The following is a 22,845-nucleotide window of genomic DNA, read 5'->3' on the forward strand; positions in this document are numbered from 1 at the left end:
TGAGAAACTATCCTGGGGAATCTCATTATGACCCATGTTTTTAAATATATCCATGTGTCTATAACGTCTAAATTAGTATCACCAGCCTTCATCTCTTTTATTTTCACACTTACCCACTTGAAATCTATGTAGGTTTGATACACACCTCAAACTTAACCTGGTCATGATAAAACCTTTGATATATTTTTCCCCCTCCAAACTTGCTTCTTACTTAGTTAACCCATCTTGGTAAACAGCATACTATCAATTCAGCTGTTCAAGCCAGGAATATAAGCATTATCCTTGATTCTCTTTCCCTCATCCCCCAGATCAACTGTCAGTAAGATCATATCATCATGTCAGCTCTTTGGAATAACACATCCCAAATCTGTCTCTTTATCTCCACTAAAATCCCAGTCCAACCCAGATGTCATCTCTCAGGCTATTGCAGTAGCCTTCTAACCAGTCTTTCAGCTTCAAATCCTGCATTCCATAATTCATTTTCCACTTAGCAGCCTGGGTAAACTATTAAAAACATGAATCTTTTGCTATAGCTGGTTTTGCTCAATCTATAGAGCATCGGCCTACAGACTGAAGGGTCCCAGGTTTGATTCCAGTTAAGGGCATGTACCTTGGTTGCGGGCACAATCCCAGGTGTGTGTGGTGGGGGGTGGGGTTGGGGGGGGGGAGGCGTGCAGGAGGCAGCTGATTGATGTTTCTCTCTCATCGGTGTTTTTAACTATCTATCCCTCTCCCCTGTAAAAAATCAGTAAAATATGTTTGAAAAAAAAAAAAGAAAGAAAACAAAAAGCCCTACAAATCTCTTCACTTAAATTCCTCTGATGACTTGCCTGACTTGCCTGTGCTTTTAGAATAAAAATCAAACTACTTATCACAGTTGACAGGGTCCTACATGATCTGATCTTTGCCTGCCTCTTCAACCTCACCTCTTGCCACTTTTACTGTTGCTACTCTTCTGGCCATACTGGCTTCTTTGTGGTCTTCAAACTCACCAAGCTTATTCCCACCTTAGGACCTTTTCATTAGGTGTTCTCTGTGTCCACTATGGAGCTCCTCTTCCTAACATTTGGATGGCCGGCTCCAACTTACAATTCATATCTCAGCTTAAATTTTACTTTCTCAGAGGCCACCTCTGACTAGCCAATCTAAAATAACCACTCGGTCTGGCACTCTGTATCACCATATTACTTTAAATCTTTGATAGCACTTAGCATTTTCTGATCTTTTGTTTGTTTTTAAAGTTCATTTGCTTGTATTCTCCTACCTGAAATATGAATTTCATGAGAACAGTAACTTTGTCTTGTTTATCCTTGCAGCCCCAGTGCCTGGCACATAATAAGCTCTCTGTAAATATTTCTTGAGTGAATGACTTACTACTTATATCCAACCACTTTATGTAGATAGTCCATATAACATAGTATTTTGCCTCTAATACCTGAATGGTGCCCCCTTTAGTTGGGTTAGAATATAATTTAAAGTGTATTATGGCTAAGTAACCTTTGATACCTGATTTATATTTATTTATTTATTATTATTATTTTTTTACAAGGAACAGGATTTGATGGGGATCAGTGTCTTGGAGTTCATTTGTTACAGATGGGGAAAAGGAAACAACAAATTTTGCATGGCGATCCTCTTCCTCTCACAAAGAAATCCTACCTTGTATGGGTTGGATTTTCAGCTGAAGGCAAGACAAATTCATTTATTTATATTAAAGAGATTTTTTAAGAAGAAAGTTGTTTCATGGTTTTTTCCTAATTAATTTCTTTATAAATAAATTGTTTAAATTTCTTTATTTCATTATGTTGGCAAAACTGGAAACATTGTTTGGCAAGGTAGCCATTGTTTAGTTACAAGATCTCTTTTTCGTGAGTATTCTGATTAGTAAACTTATAAAGGGGAAATATATTTTTCAGAAAGTTTATTAACAGAACAAGGAGATACAAATCAATGGTAAAGTTGTGGCTATTCCAGCAGGTCCCACACAAAAATCAGGAATTTTCTATTGCTGTACTGTCTAATATAATAACTCCTAGCCACATGTGGCTACCGAACACTTGAAATGTGGCTAATCTGAATTAAGATGTGCTGTAAGTATAAAATACTCTACGAATTTTGAAGACTTAGTTAAAAAGAGAACATAAATTGTCTCAATAATTATTTTATATTGATTATATATTAAAATGATTATATTTTTGGTATCTAGGGCTTAATAAAACATAAATTAGAATTAACTTCACTTTCCCCCCTTTTCTCATGTGACACTAGGAAATTAAAAGTTATACTTGTGCCTCACATATTTCTGTTGGACAGTGCTATTGTAAACTCATTTAGTAGTGGCTATGACAGATGATTTGAAGAATACGGATGATTAATCTTATTTTAAGGAGCCTTTTAATCCTATTTCCTGGCTTAAGTATTTCTATTAGTGGAGATTCTTGCCCTTCAGTTACATCATTTGAAATTCCAGTTTTATCTTTATCAATCATTTCTAGATACATTTTCTATTAGGATATTACTAGTCATTTATGTTTTAATAATGTGACTTTGAATAATTTCCATTCATGTATCTTTTTTTCCAGTTACCAATCAAATCTAGACTCTGAAGAAACTGCTGTTTGCGTAGTGGGAGGGCTGTAAAGTCAGAAAAGAAAAGGGGTAATTAGGGAACTTGCTGCGTACTTCCTGAGATGGGAGCAGAGTAGGTGAGAAACAAGGGTTGGAGTTGAGGGACAGAACGGTAATAAAGCCCAAGAAAGAAAGAAGTAAAGAAGAGTACTAAACATAGATTCTGTGTATCCTTACCTTGTCTCAAATTTGGTATTTTTCCAAATCGCTCTTAACCAGGGAACTTCAGATACAAGTTTTATTTTATTTTTTTTACTGAAATTGGGGCTTTTGAAAATATTGCTATGTTCCAGCAGATGGCATAGTTTTCACTGAAACTGTTTTTTCTCTTTATCTGGGTAAATTTCAGTCATATCTTACGTTTTTTTCCACCTTCTATTAGGTTTCACTCTGTGTGATTAATGAAATTTTGTGAGAAAATAAACTTGGATTTTTTGCCTTTTTTTTCTGTTTACTTTTGAGTTAAAAGTTGAATCATTGGTGTGAGTATTTAAAATAGCATTTACTTAAGAAATATGTAGCAATGATTGGTTTTTCTATTGGTATAGGTACCCCCTGTTTTGTGGATTCAGAAGGCATTGTTCGAATGCTTAACAGAGGGCTTGGGAATACGTGGACTCCTGTGTGCAATACAAGAGAACACTGCAAAGGAAAATCTGATCACTACTGGGTGGTTGGTATCCATGAAAATCCCCAGCAACTGAGGTAGGCTATTAGAAAATGCTTTTTAAAGTGTATTTTTATTTGTCTTTCCCCTTAGTTCATTTATTTGCTTTCTGTATTCACTAAATTATGGATTTGTTTATATTCCCTGTGAAGTTTTCAACTACTTGCTTGACTTGGAACTTATTGGAAAAAAAAAATAGAAATTAAGTTTATTAGTGTGGCTATAACATAGAGAGGGGAGTTCTGGTTAGACATCTTACTTTATCTTTTATCACCTCTAATTTTTAAATATGATTTAGAATTGGATGCATATAATGTAGCTGTTTTTTGAGATTTTTTAGCTTAATAATTGCAATGGATGAGAGATTTAATAGTTTACTGCAGGTGTGAAATTTTCAGTCCAAATAGTTCCCATTCAATATTGTGTTGAAGATTTCCCTCTTTTTTGACACCTGATATCTTCTTAGTGTAAAATTGTCAAGGATATGTAAGTACTTGGTGAACAAAGAGGTTTCTGCTTTCATAGAGCTTATAGTTTGGGGAGACAGATAACAGAAACAACTAAATATTAATTACTAATTGGGATAAATGACATTAATTAATCTGAGCCTGACCCATGATAGAGAATAATCGAAGGGCATGTTTTAAGTGGAGTGATCACAAAAGACTTGTTTTTTAGGTTCTATTTATTTATTCTTCATTGATTAAAGTATTACATATGTCTTCTTTTTCCCCCATTGACCTCTCCCCGGCTACTCCCACACCCCGTCCCCCAACTTCCCCAGTGGAGGTAGTATTTAATATGGGACCTGGAAGGCAAAGGAGTCTGTTATGAAAGAACGGGGTGAAAAGCAATTCATTTAGAGCAAACAGTGTATGCAAAGGCCCTGAGGTCAGAAAGAACTTCATATATTTAAGGAATTGAAAGGATCTAAAGTGGATAGCATATAAGAATCAAGGGGTGATGGGGGCATAAGTCCAAGATGATAACAAATATTTAGACACATGTTGCATTATAGTCCATGGTAGAGAAGTTTGGATTTTATTTGAAATAAATTAGGAAGCCATTCAAGGATTTTATCCCGGGGAATGGTGTAATCTGATTTATGCTATAAAAAGGAATATATGATGGTAAATGTATTGGCATGAGTAAGACTAGAAATAGGAAGACCAGTTTTCAGTATGGGGACTCATCCCTTCTGGGGCTGTTTGGAAATGTGGGGAATTGTTTTTAGCTGCTATAATGATAGGGGTTGCTCTGGCATTTAGAGAGCTGGGGCCAGGGTTGTTAAACATCTCCTAGTGTGCAGGATGGTCCTCAACTACAGATTATCCCAAATGCTTTCAGTGCCTTCTTTGAGAAACACTGAGGAAGGTGTTGTCATCATCCAGCTGAGCTGAAACAATGGCTGGAACTAGTGTGGGAGTAGTGGAAATGATGAGAAGCAGGTGCAAGAAAGAAACAGTAGAATTTGCTTCTATTAGATTGGGGATTGGAAGTGAAAGAGAAAAATCAATGACATCTATATTTCTAGTTAAAAGCAACTAGATGGATAAGGGATATGAAAGTGAATTCTCTCTTGGGTGTGTTAAGTTTGAAATGCAAAGTATCCAAAGATGCTATCGAGAAGGTGTTGGATATATAACTCAAAGTCAGAGGAGAAATTTTGGCTGGAGATAGAAATTTGGGAGTCACCAGAATACAGAAGGTATTTAAAGTCATAGGAATAAATTAGATGACTGAAAGGGGGGGTGGGAAGACTCTCAAAACCCAGTCCTAAGAAATCCCAACATTTAGAGGTTAGTATTAGAATAGGCACTTTTGCATGGGGGGGAAAAAAGATTAAGCAAGTAAGAGAAAAATCATCTGAAGAGAGTCATGTAATAGACACTCTCAAGTGGGGACTATTTCAAGAAAAAGGCAATAGTGTGGAGACACTTCCTTTTGTGTGTGGTGGCGAAGCAGAGTGAACCCCATTGAAGGCCTCTAGCAAACTTCTATATTACAAGGTGGTGGGGCGCTGCCTGCCCACCCCAAGTGCCACACACCACCCCTCTACTGCATGTGCATCTTTGCACGTAGTCATGTTGTTGCCAAGTCCCGCTTCTGGTACTTTGTGTCTCAACTGAATAAGATGAAGGAGTCTTCAGGGGAAATCGTTTGCTGTGGGCAGGTGTTCAAAAAATTCCCCCTTCGGGTGAAGAACTTTGGCATCTGGCTGCACTACAACTCCCGCAGTGGCACCCACAACATGTACCGGGAGTACCGGAACCTCACCACCACAGGCACTGTCACCCAGTGCTACCAACATATGGGGGCCTGGCACGGTGCCCATGCCCACTCAATCCAGATCATGAAGGTGGAGGAGATTGCAGCCAGCAAGTGCCGCTATCCAGCAGTCAAGTAATTCCATGACTCCAAGATCAAGTTCGTGTTGCCGTACCCGGTCCTTGATCGCCAGCACAAGTCACACTTCACCACAGATGCAGGGTCTCTCTGTCCCTTGATTTTTGCGAGGGGGGGGGGGGTGTCAGTAGTAAGAATGGGAAATAAAAATGGCTCTCAAATATATATAAAAAGATAAATACCAATCAAAGCCATATTTTTACTTACCAAATTGGAAAAATAAAAAAAATTTGATAACGTTTTCAGTGTTGGTGAGGCTATGGTGAAATAATCACACTGAGTACCCATTGGTTATAATCCCCATGGAAGGCAAATTGTTAAGAACTACCAGAATTAGAAATGCATATGCCTTTTGACCCAATAATTCTGCTGGTAGGATTTGTCCTACAGATGTACTAGTGCTTGATATTTAACGTGTGATCCATGGACAGCATCAGCATTGTTAGAATTGCTGAATCTCCCATCAGACCTACCGAATGAGAACCTGCATTTTAACAAGATCTTTAGGTGATTTGTATGCACATTCAAGTTTAAGGAATACTGTTTCAAGCAAATGTGGGAAATGAAACATGTAGAAGATATCCTACAGGGAAGGATACTTACTATTAGCAAAAGATTGCAGATACATTTGGCAGTTGAAGGGTGACAGGAATTCCTTTCTGATGGCTTCTGTGGTGGTAGCAGATTATGAAGCAATGTCCAGGGTATTTTTTAGGGCAGTGATTAGCAGTGTGGGAAGTTTGAGAGAACATGGTCTTAGGAAATGCAAATCAAACCTAGTAGAGAGCCATAGAGGAATTGTTGACTAATATTTCTGTCTTACCTTTTCTGAACCTCCAAATATTCCATTATGGATATTTTTATTACCAAATGGAGTATGTTTGTTATTTTTTGCATGTAATTCCCAGGAATCAAGTTATTTAGTAATTTGGATGACAGAATTCACATTTTTATCTTAAGAGGTTAAGTTTTGAACCTATAAGGATTTTTACGTTCCCTCTAAAGTTTATTCAAGCAAGAGGGTTCATTTTGTTAATGAATGCCATTATCTTAAAGAGGTATATTTAACTTAATATTACAAGTTTTTATGGTGAGACCTTTTCTTTACTCACAGGTGCATTCCTTGTAAAGGCTCTCGGTTTCCTCCCACCCTTCCACGCCCTGCTGTAGCCATATTATCCTTTCAACTTCCTTACTGTCAGGTTGCAACAGAGAAGGGACAAATGGAGGTATGTGGAAATTGCGCCTTGACACTCTAAATTGGATATTGTACAGCCATTTAAAAATGATCTTGATGACCAGTGTTGACTATTCATTACTTTATAATTAAGTAGATAGAGGTAGCAGGGAGGGAGGGGACTGCTTATGATCGCCAGGGCACCTGATTGCCATCACTGCTGCCAAGGACTTTATGAGGTAAGTGGGTGGTATTCTCACTGCCTCCCTAGTGTCAGGCACTCACTGTCAGGGTCTGGCAAGTCCTGAGGGGCTGTGCCTCCATACATTTTTGTGCCATGGGCACCTGGCTTGATTCACCCTAGTCCTAGCCCTGCATCATCAAAAGTTGTTAGAAATCTTGCAATTAGTTATTCTAACAAGAAGCAAAGTGGCTTCTAAAAAACTAGTTTACCAAGTCTCTGAGCATTAACTATAGTAGCTAGGAAATGGTTTAAAACATTCTATTTTCTCTGCCCCCCTTTTAAGGGTAGGATATAAAGTCAAGCCATAATATCACATTAATTAGAATTTGATGCTATAGAGATGAGTCAGAAAATATTTTATTCAGAAGCTGATGTTAAGATAAATATTTAAACTTATCTAGTATTAAGTGGTAGTTGACTCTAAGCAATTTTTATTTTTTCACTTTTATAGGAACAGTTTTGGCGTTCGGTTATGTTTCACAACCACCTTGATTATTTAGCTAAAAATGGTTATGAATATGAAGAGAACACTAAAAATCAAGCAATTAAAGAACAACAGGAACTTTTACTGAAAATGCTTGCAGTAAGTAGAATAAATATACTTATAAAATGGAAGTTAAATATTTTTCTAAATTTGAATCTCTTTAAGGTATGTGAATTAGCACTGAGTTTCACAACCTAGAATTTTTAAGTTGTATCCAGTGGTGTTTTTCTCCCTTAAAAAGTTCAATTTTCCAGTTGACATTGCATTTAAAATATTTAAAACATTACCATGTATCTAAGATTATAGGTGGTAATAAACTGCTCTGGTGCAACCTCCCTTTTTGCTGTTTTAATGGGTTCTGCAGTGATTTTGATGCTTAATAATATTTGAGAATCAGGACCTCTACCTCTTGCTCTTATCCTGTGCAACAGTGTTTCTAGACTTTTAAACCTCCAAGGGTGGGCAGTTTTCAGAACTTTCATAAGGCTTTTAGATATATCTATTTTTTTTTTTTTTTGGTCATCCTCTTACTTTGTATATCTATTGCCAGTGACCATATTTGGTGCCTGGGATATTTAAGTGCTTTTACTTTTGGAGGTAAATTTGGTTTATGAAGAGGAGTATAGTATAATTTCTTCTCTGCTCAACTGGTACTAGGCTATAAGCCCCTTCAGGGCAGGGGCCATGCCAGGTACTCAATGGAATAGAATACACAGTAGACTTCAGTATTTCTTGAGAGAGTAAATGGTCCAGACTTTTCATTTTATTATTTATTTATTTATTTATTTATTTATTTATTTTTAAATATATTTTATTGATTTTTTACAGAGAGGAAGGGAGAGGGATAGAGAGCTAGAAACATCGATGAGAGAGAAACATCGACCAGCTGCCTCTTGCACACCCCCTACCGGGGATGTGCCCTCAACCAATGTACATGCCCTTGACTGGAATCAAACCTGGGACCTTTCAGTCCGCAGACTGACGCTCTACCACTGAGCCAAACCGGTTTCGGCCAGACTTTTCATTTTAAAGTTGAGGGAAAAGTGATATCTAAGACTTCAGAGCTAATTGTAACTACAGTCTCCAAAACATGGTATTCACTATTGTCACCACTATGCAACACAGCCTTGAATCTAGTACTAAAGAAATTTAATTCATTTATTGTAGAGTAAGTTTTGCTCCTTTTGTGAAGGAACAAAAGTGTCATTTGTGATTTAGGCACTAGTAACCTTTTTACTGTCTCTAACACTTTCAAGGAAACGTTTGATTTGTTTACCATTTAGTTTTATAGGAGTGTTTCCTCTGGAACAGTATTTCTCAGGAGGATACTAGTAGCTTTGGGGACTGGTCTTTAACGTTCTGGTCCCTGGCAAATGCCTCTTCAACCTAGTTACTGTGAGAATCTTACTACAACAGGTTCTTAAATAACATTATTCGATTCAATGTCAATAAGTTATAACTGAAGAGAAAAAAAAATCAACTCCTGGCAGGAGTCGCTGATTATGCGGAGTTTGCATGTTTTCCCCATGTCTGTGGGTGGTATTCTCCAGTTACTTCAGTTTCCTCCCTCCCACATCCCAAAGATGTGCACGTGAGGTGAATAACATGTCCACATTGTCCCATAGTGAGTGTGGGTGTGTGGGTGAGTGCATCCTGTGATGGGGGGCATTTTTCAAGAGGGGATTCCCTGAGCTACAGGGATAGGCTCTGGCCACCTGTGACCCTGAACTGGAATGGTGGGTTGGCAAATAATTATCTTACTCATTTTTATTCATCGTTCTTAAATATATGTATAATATATTTATTTCAATATTTAATATTGAAACTGTTTTTGGGAAGTTTGGTAAAATGTTTGTGACCAGAAATATGCAGTAAGAACTCAACTCCTGTTTATATCAATTAGCCTATAGTAAAATTGGGTTGTTATATGTTCTTTTTAAAATAAACATACTTTAATTGATTTCAGAGAGAAAAGAAGAGGGAGAGAGAGAAACATCAATGATTAGAATCATTAATAGTCTGCCTCCTGCATGCCCCCTACTGGGGATTGAGCCTGAAACCTGGGCATGTGCCCTGACCTCAAATTGAACTGTGACCTCCTGGTTCATAGGTTGATGCTCAACCACTGAACCACACTGGCTTGGCAGTTTGTTATAATTATTTAGTTTAAAATTGCAGTTTCTAGGAACCTATCAGCCATGTTAAATGAGATTTGCTGTACTCCCTTTTATTTCTAAATACCCCCCTGAGACAGTGTACCACCCTGAGAAATACTGCTTATAGGTAAGTGATACTAGAAAACTTGAGAAGGACTTGCAAGTGAATAATATCTAAATTTTCTGTTTAATGAGTCAGACATGTGACGTCTACGTAGCAAAATAGTCTTTCTACCTTATGAATTATGAGACCCTTGGTAGTCTTCGAAATATTAATTTTTCTCACATTGTACTTGAGTTGCCTTACTTTGAGTTGTCAAAATTAATGCCAAAAAAAAGGTCAGTGTTTCTTAAGAGATGTTAAATGAATGCCCTTTGTTTTATATTGTTAAACCAGAGGCCCAGTGCATAAAAATTCATGCACTGGAGAAGGGGGTCCTTCAGCCCCACCTGCCCCCTCTCACAGACCAGGAGCCCTCAGGGACAGGAGGCAACCGGTGATCAGGGAAAGGTGATGCCCCCATCAAACCTCTGCTGCTGCCACTGCCAGAAGTGCAAGCCTCGGCTGGCCCTGGTTACCTGACCCTCGGGCGGCCCTGGGCAGCTGGGCAGCCACCATCCAAGGCTTGTTTGCTCCTCGGGCCGGCCCTGGGCAGCTGCGGGGCTGAAGGGACTGGTTGACTCTGGAGGCAGGCATGTGGAATGGCCAGATCTGCCTGAGGATGAGCCCAGCTGTGCCATGCGCCTGCCACCCGACAGGGCTGAGGGGACTGGGCAGGGCTGAGGGGACTGGGTGCCGCCATCTTGTGGCTGTGGGTGCCACCATCTTTGAAGGCATGGCAGTCAGTTAGCATATTCCCCTCTTATTGGCTGTGGGTGCCACCATCTTTTTGAGGGCATGATGGTCAATTAGCATATTTGATTAGATAGGATAGAGCAAGGTGTAAAGGAAGTTATTTGCTAATTTGGAGGTTGTATAATTGTTTCTGGTAGTTTGAAATCATAGACAATCACACTTTAAAACTACTGGTTAAATTTGCTTGCCCCCACAAATTCATTTAGTAGTTTTTGTGTGCCAATTCTAGGCAAAATAGTAACAATTTACTCCTTCTTTAAATTTGCTATCCTATTTGGCAAGAGTGGGAAAACAAATTTAGAACCACATTTGAATTTTAAATGGATCTCTTACTTTCCTTGCAATGAATAGCTTAAAATGATATGCCAATCTAAGCTATTGATTATAAAACACACTATTGTTTTATTTATTTAAACCTCTGAGACAGAAAAAAATGGCTGCCAATTAAACTGACCTACCATGAATTGTAACACACTTCCCAATTTCAGAGATGTTAAAATATGTAAAAATGTGCATTTCAGATATGGTATCTAGAAAACTCTTTTCTCGGTTTTACTAGTAGTTTCATTCCTTTATTTTTAATAGTAAAAAGTTTAACAACATGATTTGATTTTTTTGTTTTGTTTTGTTTTCCTTTGGGGCTAGCTTTCCTGTAAACTGGAGCGAGAATTTCGTTGTGTGGAACTTGCTGAACTGATGACTCAAAATGCTGTGAATTTAGCCATTAAATATGCTTCTCGTTCTCGGAGATTAATATTGGCCCAAAAACTTAGTGAATTAGCTGTAGAGAAGGCAGCAGAATTGGCAGCAACCCAGGTGGAAGAGGAGGAAGAGGAGGAAGAAGGAGATTTCAGAAAAAAACTGAGTGCTGGGTAAGAAATATTCAGTTGTTTGAATTTTTTTTTTTAACCAATCTGAATATTAGCTTGGTCTTTGCATGTTGCTCTTTATTGAATAATATTGTCTTTTAGTTACAGTAATACTCCTACAGAGTGGAGCCAGCCAAGGTTCAGAAATCAAGTTGAAGAAGAAGCAGAAGACACTGGGGAAGCTGATGATACAGAAGAAACATCAGAAGAACCTAAGCATGGTAAGATACATTTTCAAAGCAATTTAAAGAGGAGAAATACGTGTGGGGTTTTCTCTACTTTACTTAGCTAGGAAAATTGAATACAGTAGATCCCCTTATCCATGGTTTTGCTTTTTGTGGTTTCAATTACCCACAGTCAGTTGCTCAAATATTAAATGGAATATTCCAGAAATATATAGTTCATAAGCTTTAAATTGTGTCATTCTGAGTAGCATGATGAAATCTTGCACTGTGTGATCTATCCCATCTGGGGTGTGAATTATCCCTTTGTCCATTGTATTTACATGGTGTATACTACCCACCCATTAGTCAGTCACTCATTTATTAAATCTACTGTGGTATTGAAGTGCTGGTGTTCATGTAACCCTCGTTTGACTTAATAATGGCCCCAAAGCACATGAGTGATGCTGGCAATTAAGATATGCTAAAGAGAAGCTATAAAGTTCTTCCTTTAAGTGAAAAGATAAAAGTTCTCAACTTCATAAGGAAAGAAAAAATTGTATAATGCTGAGCTTGGTAAGATCTCTGGTAAGAAAGAAAAAGAGCCCTGGCTGGTTTGGCTCAGTGGATAGAGCGTCAGCCTGCGGACTGAGGGGTCCCGGGTTTGATTCTGGTCAAAGGCATGTACCTTAGCTACGGACACATCCCCCGTGCGGGTTGGGCATGAGACAGCTGATTGATGTTTCTCTCTCATCGATGTTTCTAACTCTCTCGCTTTCCCTTCCTCTCTGTAAAAAGTCAATAAAATATATTTAAAAAGAAAGAAAAAGAAATTGTGCTAGTTTTGCTGTCACACCTCAAAAGTGCAAAAGTTATGGCCATGGTGTGTGTTAAGTGCTTAGTTAAGATGTAGTGGAAGACGTGAACAGAAAATGTTCTGGCTAATGGCAGCGTGTTGTACTAGAAAGCATTGAGCCTCTGGAAGCCTTTAGCATGGATCCCAAGATGAGTGACTACATTCACATAACATATTACAGCATAGTGTTATAATTATTTTATTATTAGTTATTGTTGCTAATCTCTTACTGTGCCTAACTTATAAATTAAACTTTATCATAGGTATGTACAGGATAAGGCAAAAGTAACTTTATAGTTGTGAATATCCAAAACAGTTTATTTTATTATTTGTTAATAATTATATTATTTTCCATACAAACAACTATACACCTACTTTTGCCCACCCTGTATGTGTTAGTATTGATTTCAGGCATCTACTAAGGATCTTGGAATGTATCTCTCATGGATAAGGGGAGACTGCTGTACCCATACTTTTTCAAGACATCGTGTTGATTGTAGAGGGTGACTTTATATTCCCATTTATATTGTATTATCTAATTATTTCATAGGGCAGAACCCGTTTTCCAAAAGTGCAAATTCCTCTCATGTGCCAGCTGATAAGTCAGGTAGGAAATATTTGTAATTTTGTAATATCACAAAAACTTTGTAAATAGTCTAAAGTGATACATCTACTCAAATAGACTTTACCCTTTAGGGCCTTGTTTTTAATGTTTTGTTAGGGTTTTTTTTTGTTTTGTTTTGTTTGTTTTATTATTGTTGTTGTTGAAAAGTATCTACCAGATTTGGCTACATAGAGTTTTATTGATTTCTTAGCAAGAACAGATTCTGTAAGGTGGTTAGGAGGGCTGGAAGCCATATTATATTGGATGTTGGAACATATGAGCAGTAAAGAAATGGGAATAGCCATGTAGATAGCTCTTTAGAAATTGGGCTGGTGTGAGGAGGTAAGACAAAGTGGTGGCTGGAGGGCATGTGGGGTAGAGAGAGTTTGTATTTTGTTTGTTTAAGTTGGGAAACTTGAACAGCCAATAAAGAGGGAAAAGAAGTCTAAGACAGTGTAGCCATGATAGGACAAGTTTCTTGACAAAGCAGGAGGGCATGAGATTGAAAGCACAAGGAGAAGAATTAATAACCTTCATTAAAATAAGACACCATTCTTCCATGATAACAGGAGAAAATGATAGATCTACATGTATTGGGTTGGTATAGTTCCCATCTAAAAGCTTTTATTTTGTCTTGGGAATAGGAAGGAAGTCATATATAATTGTTAATAGTTTTAAAGTTACAAAGTACATTTGCTTTTATATAATACATATTAAAATATTTCTTTTATTACTATAGAAGTCAGATGTCTTCTGTGTTTTATCACTATTAAATAAAGGTTTCTTTCCTATGAAAGGTGCAGTTACCTCCAGTAACCCAGGACGAGTAAACCCCTTCAAGGTAAACTCTTTCCAGTAATACTTCCTATTTAAGTACATTTCCATACAGAGAAATATTTCAGACCACCTGATGATCCTCCCCAGATTGGAGGCATCAAAGTCTACAACAGATATTTGTGATAACAAAGACAAAAGCAGTACAGGTTCACACTTGGGCTATAAGGTATATTTTCTACCTATCTACTAAGTATCTATTGTTTTGAAAGATACTCCCTTCTTTTCTTGGGGATGTGGTATTTGGGAATATGTGGATCAATCTTAATTTGGGTTGTACCAAAGGTACTCAGTTCAAAAAATGAAACCACAATATAAACTTAACTGAAATTTTAAGGAAGAATAAATTTACTGGGGTTCTTTTACTTCTTTAAACATAAAATGCTTATACAAGTTTGCTCTTAGGTATCGGCCAATTCCAAAGAGCCAGCCATTTCAGTGAACTCAGGACGTTCTAATATTTTAGATAATATGAACAAGTCATATAAGAAATCTACTGCACTTAATCGAGCTACAAACGATGAAAAGTCTCCAGTAATAAAGCCTCTAGTGCCAAAGCCAAAATCTAAGCAGGTACTGTTTCAACTACCCACATCTGCAGAAAGCACAAAATCTGTTTGTCTGTTTGTTCACTGTTTCAGGAGGTTCCAGCTGTTTATAACTGTTTTTCTTGCCATTTAATTATTTTTTATTTTTCAATTGTGGTTGACATACAATATTATATTTCAAGTGTACACCCCAGTGATTAGACATTATATAATTTACTAAGTAAGCATCCCAATAAATCTCGCATCCATCTGACACCATACATAGTTAATAGAATATTATTGACTATATTCCCTATGCTACACTTTACATCCCCATGACGATTCTGTAACTACCAATTTGTATTTCTTAATCCCTTCACCTTTTCACCCATCCCCCTAATCCTTCTCTTATCTGGCAATTGCCAAAATGTTCTTTGTATCAGAGAGTATGTTTCTTTTCTGCTTCCTTGTTGATTTTGTTTTTTATTCAATTGTTGATAGCTATGTATTCATTGCCATTTTATTGTCCATATTTTTTATTTCTTTTTATTGTTGTTAATCCTCATCCAAGGACATTTTTTCATTGATTTTTAGGGAGTGGAAGAGAGGGGTAGGGACAGAGAGAGAGAGAAACATTGGTGTGAGAGAAACATTGATTGGTTGCCTCCCACACGGGCCCCTACCAGGGTCGGGGAATTGAGCCTGCAATAGAGGTACATGCCCTTGATTGAAGTAGAACCCCCAAACCCATCAGTCCACAGGCTGATGTTATATCCACTGAGCCAAACTGTGTAGGGCTATCTTTTTTTTTTTCCTTAAAGACTCTAATATTTCATACTAGTTTGGTGGTGATGAACTCCTTTATCTTTTTGTTGTCTGGGAAGCTCTTTATCTGACTTTCAATTCTAAATGATAGCTTTGCTGGGTAGAGTAATTTTGGTTGTAGGTAGGTTCTTGGTTTTCATCACTGTGAATATACCTTGACACTTCCTTTTGGCTTATAAAGTTTCTGTTGAAAAATCAGCTGACAGGTAACTCATGAGGGCTCCCTTGTAGGTAACACTCTCTTGCTGCTTTTAAGATTCTCTATTTGTCTTTAACCCTTGGCATTGTAATTATGATGTTTCTTGGTGTGGTCCTTTTTGGGTTCATCTTATTTGGGACTCTGCACTTCCTGGACTTCTATATGTCTGTTTCTTTCGCCAAGTTAGGAAAGTTTTCTGCCATTATTTTTTCAAAAAGTTTTTTTAGTTTCTTGCAGCCTTCTCATTCCAGCAACTCCATGACACAGTTTTGGTATGTTTGAAATTGTCTCAGAGGTTTCTTACCCTGTCTTCATTTTTGTTTTGTTTTTTTTAATTCCTTTTTTTTTTTTTTTCTATTCTGATTGGGTGGTTTTTGCTTCCTTATATTCCTATTCTCTACTTTGATTCTTAGCTTCATCTACTCTACTATTGATTCCCTATAAATTATTCTTCATTTCAGTTAGTGTGTCCTTCATTTCTGTGTTTTTTTTATTTATTTTTTTATGGTGTCTATGTCCTTTTTCATATTGTTGAAGTTCTCACTAAGTTCCTTGAGCATTCTTATAACCATTCATTTGAACTCCAGTTTGCTTGCCTCTATTTCATTTAGTTTTTTTTCCTGGAAATTTTTGCTCTGTTGTTTAAAATTGATTGCCTAGCAAGTGCAGAGGTTCTCAATTCTGGTTTTGCTTCAGAATAATTTAAAAAAATATATATATCTATAATAATAAAAGCATAATATGCTAATTAGACTGGATGACTTTTCTAGTCCATCGCCTTAATCACTCGGCCACGACTACCTCTTAGACTGGATGACTTTTCTGATGAAGCTGGGGCTGCAAGGGAAGCCCGGGTCCCGGGTGCCTGCCAGTGGCCAGAGAAAAGGAAAGCCTACTCTTGCATGAATTTCATGCATTGGGCTCAAGTATATATATCCAGACGTTGGGGATTCAGGCATCTATCTTTTTTTTAATTTCCCACATTTTAATGACAACTGGTGTAATACCTGGCTCTACTCCTTCCTTGTTCTGTATTCTTATTTTACCTCCCAGATTTCATTCTATATTTGTTGTCAATATAATAGATCTCTTATGTATCTTTTCCATCTCATATAATTTTATTCATTTAGAAAACATGGAATTTGAAAATGTGTGTGTGTGTGTGTGTGTGTGTGTGTATACTTACTTTCAGTTGAGAACTTCAGGACTTACCATGTTGGTATAAGAATTCTAAATAATTATAATAAATACTTTTCTTCATTTTCCACAACTTGTTTGTAACATATAAAACCATACTAGGTTTTGTTATGTTTATTTTTTACAGGTATCTGCAGTATCCTATTTCCAGAAAAGGACTTCTCAAGTTGATAAGACTGAGGAAGTGAAAGCAGAAAATCCTAAAAATTCGTCATCTGAAACCCCAGCTATGAGTCCTCAAAACAATGAAAACCAAAGGTCAGTACATAGAGAAATTTAGTATTCTCAAGTTAAAGTCTCCCAATAAAAGGCATACAGAAGCAGCAATACAAAATTATACAGCTGTTACTCGGTATTATAAATCACACATTGACACTGGTAGTGGACATTCTGAATACTTACTAACTTTAAGAAAGTCACAAATACTGATTTATGTATATTTACATTGCTTACTTAAAGTGTGCTTTTATAAGTTGGATGTGTTTTAAATTGTAGAAACATTTTATTAGGACAATACTTTATAGTTAGTTATTTTTATTTTTAATTTTATTGATTTTAGAGAGGGAGGGAGAGAAAAAAACACATTGATTTGTTGTTCCACTTATTTATACATTCACTGGTTGATTGTTTTTTTTTTTTTTTTTTTTTAATAAATCTTTATTGTTCATATTATTACAAAAGTTCCTCATTTTTTTCCCCTCCACCAGGTTCCCACCCCACGCTCTGCCCTTTCCCCACCCCCCACTGTCCTCATCCATAGGTGCACAGTTTATGTTCAGTCTCTTCCCGCACCCCCCACTCCTCTTTTCCCTGAGAATTATCAGTCCACTCTCCTTCCGTACCTCTGATTCTATTATATTCAACAGTTAATATTGTTCATCAGATTTTTTAATTCCCTTGGTTTTTAGATTCACTTGTTGATAGTTACATATTTGTTGTTCATAATTTTTATCTTTATTTTCTCCCTCTTCCCAGAGAACCCCCTTTAGCAATTTATATAATTCTGGTTTGGCAGTGATGAACTCCTTTAGCTTTTTTTAATTTGTGAAGCTCTTTATCTGGCCTTGATTCTGAGTGATAGCTTTGCTGGGTAGAGTATTTTTGGCTGTAGGTTCTTGTTATTCATCACCTTGAATATTTCTTGCCATTCCCGTCTGGCCTGCATGGTTTCTGTTGAGAAATCAGCTGACAATCGTATGGGTGTTCCTTTATAGGTAACTACCTGTTTTTCTCTTGCTGCTTTTAATATTCTCTCTTTGTCTTTTGTTCTTGGAATTTTAATTATGATGTGTCTTGGTGTGGTCCTCCTTGGATTCCTTTTGTTTGGGGTTCTGTGCACTTCCTGGACTTGTAAGTTTTTTTCTTTCCCCGGGTGGGGGAAGTTTTCTGTCACTATTTCTTTCCATATGTTTTCGGTATCTTGCTCTCTGTCATCTTCTGGAACGCCCATAATTCTGATATTGGTTCGCTTGAAGTTGTCCCAGAGGTTTCTTACACTGTCAACTTTCTGGATTCTCTTGTCTTCTTGCTTCTGTGGAGGAGTGTCTTCTGGCTCTTTGTGTTCCAAATCTTTGACTTGATTCTTGCAATCTTCCATTCTGTTTTTTAGGACTCTGTATAATATTTTTTATTTCAGACAATGTATTCTTATTTCTAGTTGATCCTTTATTATTTCTAGTTGATCCCTTTTCATACTTCATAGGTCTTGTTTATTTTATCGGCCTTTTCTAGGAAATTCTTGAAAAACCTTATAAGCGTGGTTTTGAACTCTATATCCAGTTGCCTTTTGTCCTCCATTTCTTTCGTTTGTGATGTTTCCTTGTCTCGACATTTTCGCTGCTTCCCTGAGTTGGTAGGGTGGGAAGATCAGCTGTATCTATGCTAAGAGACAGCCTTATTCGACTAGACTTGGAAAACTGCAAGAGCTTCTGTGCTCATCTTGGATGGGGTGGAGTTTCAGGGTGGAGCCTACAGCCTTGGCTTCCGGTTAGCCCTGCCCTATGAGGTTCCTGAGTCTCAGTGTTCCTCAGTGTTCTTTGGTACTCGCTGCAAGCACCTCTGAGAGAAAGGTGCCCTAGAGTTTCTCCCACTACCAGTCTAGTCTCTCCCCTAACGAGTCCGCAACTAGGGTTCAGTGCAGTTGGAAGTGGCATTAAGAGCATTCTGGAGCTTATGTCTCCTTCCCGCTAGGGCAATCCAGCAGCTCAATGAACAGTCTGTCCTCTGTGTGAAATGTGTATGACTCGAGGGCTCTGCCTTTCGCCGCTCCCCTGAGCTTCTGCCTTATAGCCCAGATTCCCTCTGTATCTGTCTGGGTCCCCAGGGTCTTGCTCAGAACTGGGGTTCAGTGCTTTTGGAACTGGGGTTCAACACAGTCCGGAGCTTTCATCTCCTTCCCGCTAGGGAACGCCAGACAGGCACTCAGCTGCCCCTCTTCTCCGGCTCTGTCCTCTCTGCGCACGCAACGTGTCTCCGTACCTTAGGCTTTTACAGCTCCTCTGGTTTTCTCTTTCCTTCTCGTTGTAGAATTTCCAGTCAGTCAACTTTTCTGTATTTCTGGATAATGTCCACTTTATATTTTAGTTGTATTTTTTGAAATTGTTGTGTGAGGCTGCAGTTAGGCAGTTACCTATGCCACCATCTTGGTTTCTCCCCCACTGGTTGATTCTTGTATGTTATCTGACTGGGGATCAAAATTACAACCTTGGCATATCAGGATGATGTTCTAACCCATTGAGCTATGTGGTCACTGCCTATAATTAGTTCTTTAAAAAAAAAAAAAGATTTTTATTGATTTCAGAGAAGGAAGAGGGAGAGAGAAATTTCAATGATGAGAGAATAATTGATCAGATGTCTCCTGCACACCCCCTATTGGGGATCAAGCCTGCACCCCTGGCATGTGCCCTGACTGGGAATTGAACCCTGACTTCTTAGTTCAAGGGTTGGCGCTCAGCCAATGAATCACACTGTTGAGGCAGTTCTTTTTTTTTTTTTTTAATAGATAATATAGTTACTACATGGAGAAACATGGTTAAAAGAAGTGTAACAAAGAATAAATCTTTGCCGGGACCTGTTTGGCTCAATGGATAGAGCGTCGGCTTGGGGACTGAAGGGTCCCGGGTTCGATTCTGGTCAAGGGCATGTACCCTGGTTGCGGGCATATCCCCAGTAGGGGGTGTGCAAGAGGCAGCTGATTGATGACTCTCTCTCATTGATGTTTCTAACTCTCTATCTCTCTCCCTTCCTTCTGTACAAAATCAATAAAATATATTAAAAAAAAAAAAAAAGAATAAATCTTTTTCCTATCTACCATTTCCTCTCTCCACAAATAGTGACTGCAACAAGTTTATTATATTTTATTATTTAGCTTTCCAGAATATTGGTCTATTTTTTTTTTATTTTTACATTTTACAGAAATGGTAGCATACACATTGTTCTGTACATTACTGGTTTTCACTTAGCAGCTTTTTTTTTTTTTTTTTTTAATATATTTTATTGATTTTTTTTACAGAGAGGAAGGGAGAAGGATAGAGAGCTAGAAACATCAATGAGAGAGAAACATCCATCAGCTGCCTCCTGCACAGACCGGAATCAAACCTGGGACCTTTCAGTCTGCAGGCCAACGCTCTTTCCACTGAACCAAACCGGTTTCAGCCACTTAACAGCTTTTGCAAATCATTTCAGATTACTACACAATGTTTCTTTTACCTTTTTATACTAATTGAATGGATATATCATAATTTACTTAGTTCTCTGTTGGTAAAAAAAAAAAAAAAAGGTCTTTTGCTAGTATAAATAGTACTGCAACGAACAACTATATGAATGTCATTTGTCACAGACATGTAGTTAAGGATTTCTGTATGGTTCAAGTTAATGTGCACTTGTAATTCTCATAGATATTGCCAAATTGTTCTGCATTGATGTTTTATCATTTTACACATCCCAACAATATGGGAGTTCTTATTTGTACACATCTTGTTTCTCCACCTTTGCAATACATTACCAAATTTCTTGATCTCTGTTATGCTAGAATTATTTAAGATGGATTGGTTAAAATGAAGAAATCGTCATTTTATTTTTACTAGTAAGTGTCCCATTTAATCATTATCTTATGTTAACCAGTTTAATTCGAGGGGGAAACTATGATTTTTATTTTTCCTATATTGCTCTGAATTCAGCTTAGATATTAAACTGAATATTTTAAGATTCAGGTTTTTTATACTAATAACTGGATATACAGAAAAAGTACTCAGTGAATATTAAATGTTTGCATTAAACCCTTGTGGACTAAAGGCAATTGTGTGGGATGAAATCTAATAAAATTGACAAGTGTGCTGTGTCCATGTTTTACATGATGATACAAGAAAGGACCCACACTCCCAGATCAGACGAGAGGGCCAGGATAAGAAAATGGCTGAGGAGGTTGAGGGAAATCCTACAGATTGCAAATAGCTGGTTTGGGAAATGAAGAAAGAACCTACCAAGACCACATGGAGTAATTTTGCTGGGCCAGAGAGGCCAGAGATTGGAGACCTTAAGCCTGATAACATTAAAAAAGGGTTGAAAGTACAGAATTCATAGTTGCTGCATGAATTACTCAACTTGGAAAGTACAATTACAAGGGCACATTAACTTTAAATGACCTTACAAAGAAGTTTTCAGTTCATTATCCCTGCAGTCTCAAGGCAGTTTTAAGTAATATGTATTAAGAATATTGCCGAAACTGGTTTGGCTCAATGGATAGAGCGTCGGCTTGGGGACTGAAGGGACCTGGGTTCGATTCCAGTCGGGGGCATGTACCTTGGATGCAGGCATATCCCCAGTAGGGGGTGTGCAAGGGGCAGCTGATCGATGACTCTCTCTCATTGATGTTTCTAACTCTCTATCTCTCTCCTTTCCTCTCTGTACAAAATCAATAAAATATATATTTAAAAAAAAAAAAAAGAATATTAACAAGTGTAATTGTGTCTCTTACTTTATATGGTGATGTAAAGAGTAGTGTTTGATTACTAACCTGAAAAATCATAAAGCACTTTAAATCGTGTCTCAAATATAACATTTTTTTTACATGATTATGATCTTGTAGGCCAAAGACTGGGTTCCAGATGTGGCTGGAAGAAAACAGAAGTAATATTTTGTCTGATAACCCTGACTTTTCAGATGAAGCAGACATAATAAAAGAAGGAATGCTTCGATTTAGGGTATTATCAACTGAAGAAAGGAAGGTAAGGATATTTTGCTGTGATTGAGATCTTAGTGAATTCACAAGTTTTAAAGATTCTTATAGAAAACACTTCTGTTTTTGAAAATTGAATATATTTCAACAAACTTTGAATAGAGGAATTTAATAACTAAAATTCAGCATGGAACTGACATTTGCATATATAGTAGTTATTACTTACTGCTAATGATTAATTTGGGGGCAGGTATATTGTTTACATCTGAATAAGTTCCTGCATATTATAAGTTAGGGGAATATCTCAAGAAAAAGTGCCTTAGTTATAAATTAAAAGCAAATAAAATTGGTAAGTAAAAATGAAATTAATTCACATTTTTAGATTAGTACTTTAGGGCAAGCATGTCAAATTCAAAGGCTAACAAAGGCCAAATAAACAAGGTTTAAAGCTTATATAGGCTGCAAAAAAAACAAGCTTCAATTTTCATAGAAATGTAGGTTTATTTCGATAGATACATGCTGAATACAAAGGGCTGAAATAAATGAGTAATTGTTAACATAAAATAATAGAATACTTTAATAAAAATTAATATTTTTTCTTGAACATTAACTTATCAGAAACTGAATAACTGCACAAATTAATAAGTGTAGCACAAATAAACCTATTTTTCTTGTTCTCCAAAAGCGAAATATTTTCTGTTTCCCATAACAAACAAGTCGATCCAAGACTAACGACATGGCAATCAGCTGCTAAATTTTTGCTGCTAGTATTAGTGGAGAGAAATGGTGCGCCTGCGTGTAAGGCATGTAAGGGAAATGAATGCAACATGATTATAGTAATTAGTCATTAGCAAATGTTGTAGTTTGTTAATAATTATGTATAACAGGATATTGTAAAAATTAAATTATGAAAGTTTTATTAAAACATTTCTTACAGTAAGATATGCACACATATAATACCTTAATAAAAAAATGAAGA

At 37.1% G+C, this 22,845-nt stretch overlaps 1 protein-coding gene and 1 pseudogene across 3 annotated transcripts in view; both read left to right on the plus strand.

Annotated features, from left to right (window-relative positions):
• Positions 1-22,845, plus strand: part of WDHD1 (WD repeat and HMG-box DNA binding protein 1) — a 58,883-nt gene that overhangs the window by 31,753 nt on the left and 4,285 nt on the right. Inside the window, exons 15-25 of one of the 2 annotated variants that reach the window (XM_084877443.1) lie at positions 1,550-1,687; positions 3,177-3,333; positions 6,816-6,930; positions 7,574-7,705; positions 11,264-11,490; positions 11,590-11,708; positions 13,055-13,111; positions 13,906-13,949; positions 14,348-14,515; positions 16,818-16,948; positions 21,777-21,915. In XM_084877443.1, coding sequence (XP_084733569.1) covers positions 1,550-1,687; positions 3,177-3,333; positions 6,816-6,930; positions 7,574-7,705; positions 11,264-11,490; positions 11,590-11,708; positions 13,055-13,111; positions 13,906-13,949; positions 14,348-14,515; positions 16,818-16,948; positions 21,777-21,915 — 1,427 coding nt within the window. The remainder of the gene's footprint in view (positions 1-1,549; positions 1,688-3,176; positions 3,334-6,815; positions 6,931-7,573; positions 7,706-11,263; positions 11,491-11,589; positions 11,709-13,054; positions 13,112-13,905; positions 13,950-14,347; positions 14,516-16,817; positions 16,949-21,776; positions 21,916-22,845) is intronic. The other variant, XM_084877444.1, reaches the window with a different exon arrangement.
• Positions 4,700-6,782, plus strand: LOC311611803 (large ribosomal subunit protein eL20-like; annotated as a pseudogene). Its single transcript has 2 exons — positions 4,700-4,759; positions 5,305-6,782. The product of its transcript is annotated as a large ribosomal subunit protein eL20-like (transcript).

This window comes from Pipistrellus hanaki, assembly GCF_964339955.1.
Source record: "Pipistrellus hanaki genome assembly, chromosome: 1".
Classification (NCBI taxonomy): Eukaryota; Metazoa; Chordata; class Mammalia; order Chiroptera; family Vespertilionidae; genus Pipistrellus; species Pipistrellus hanaki.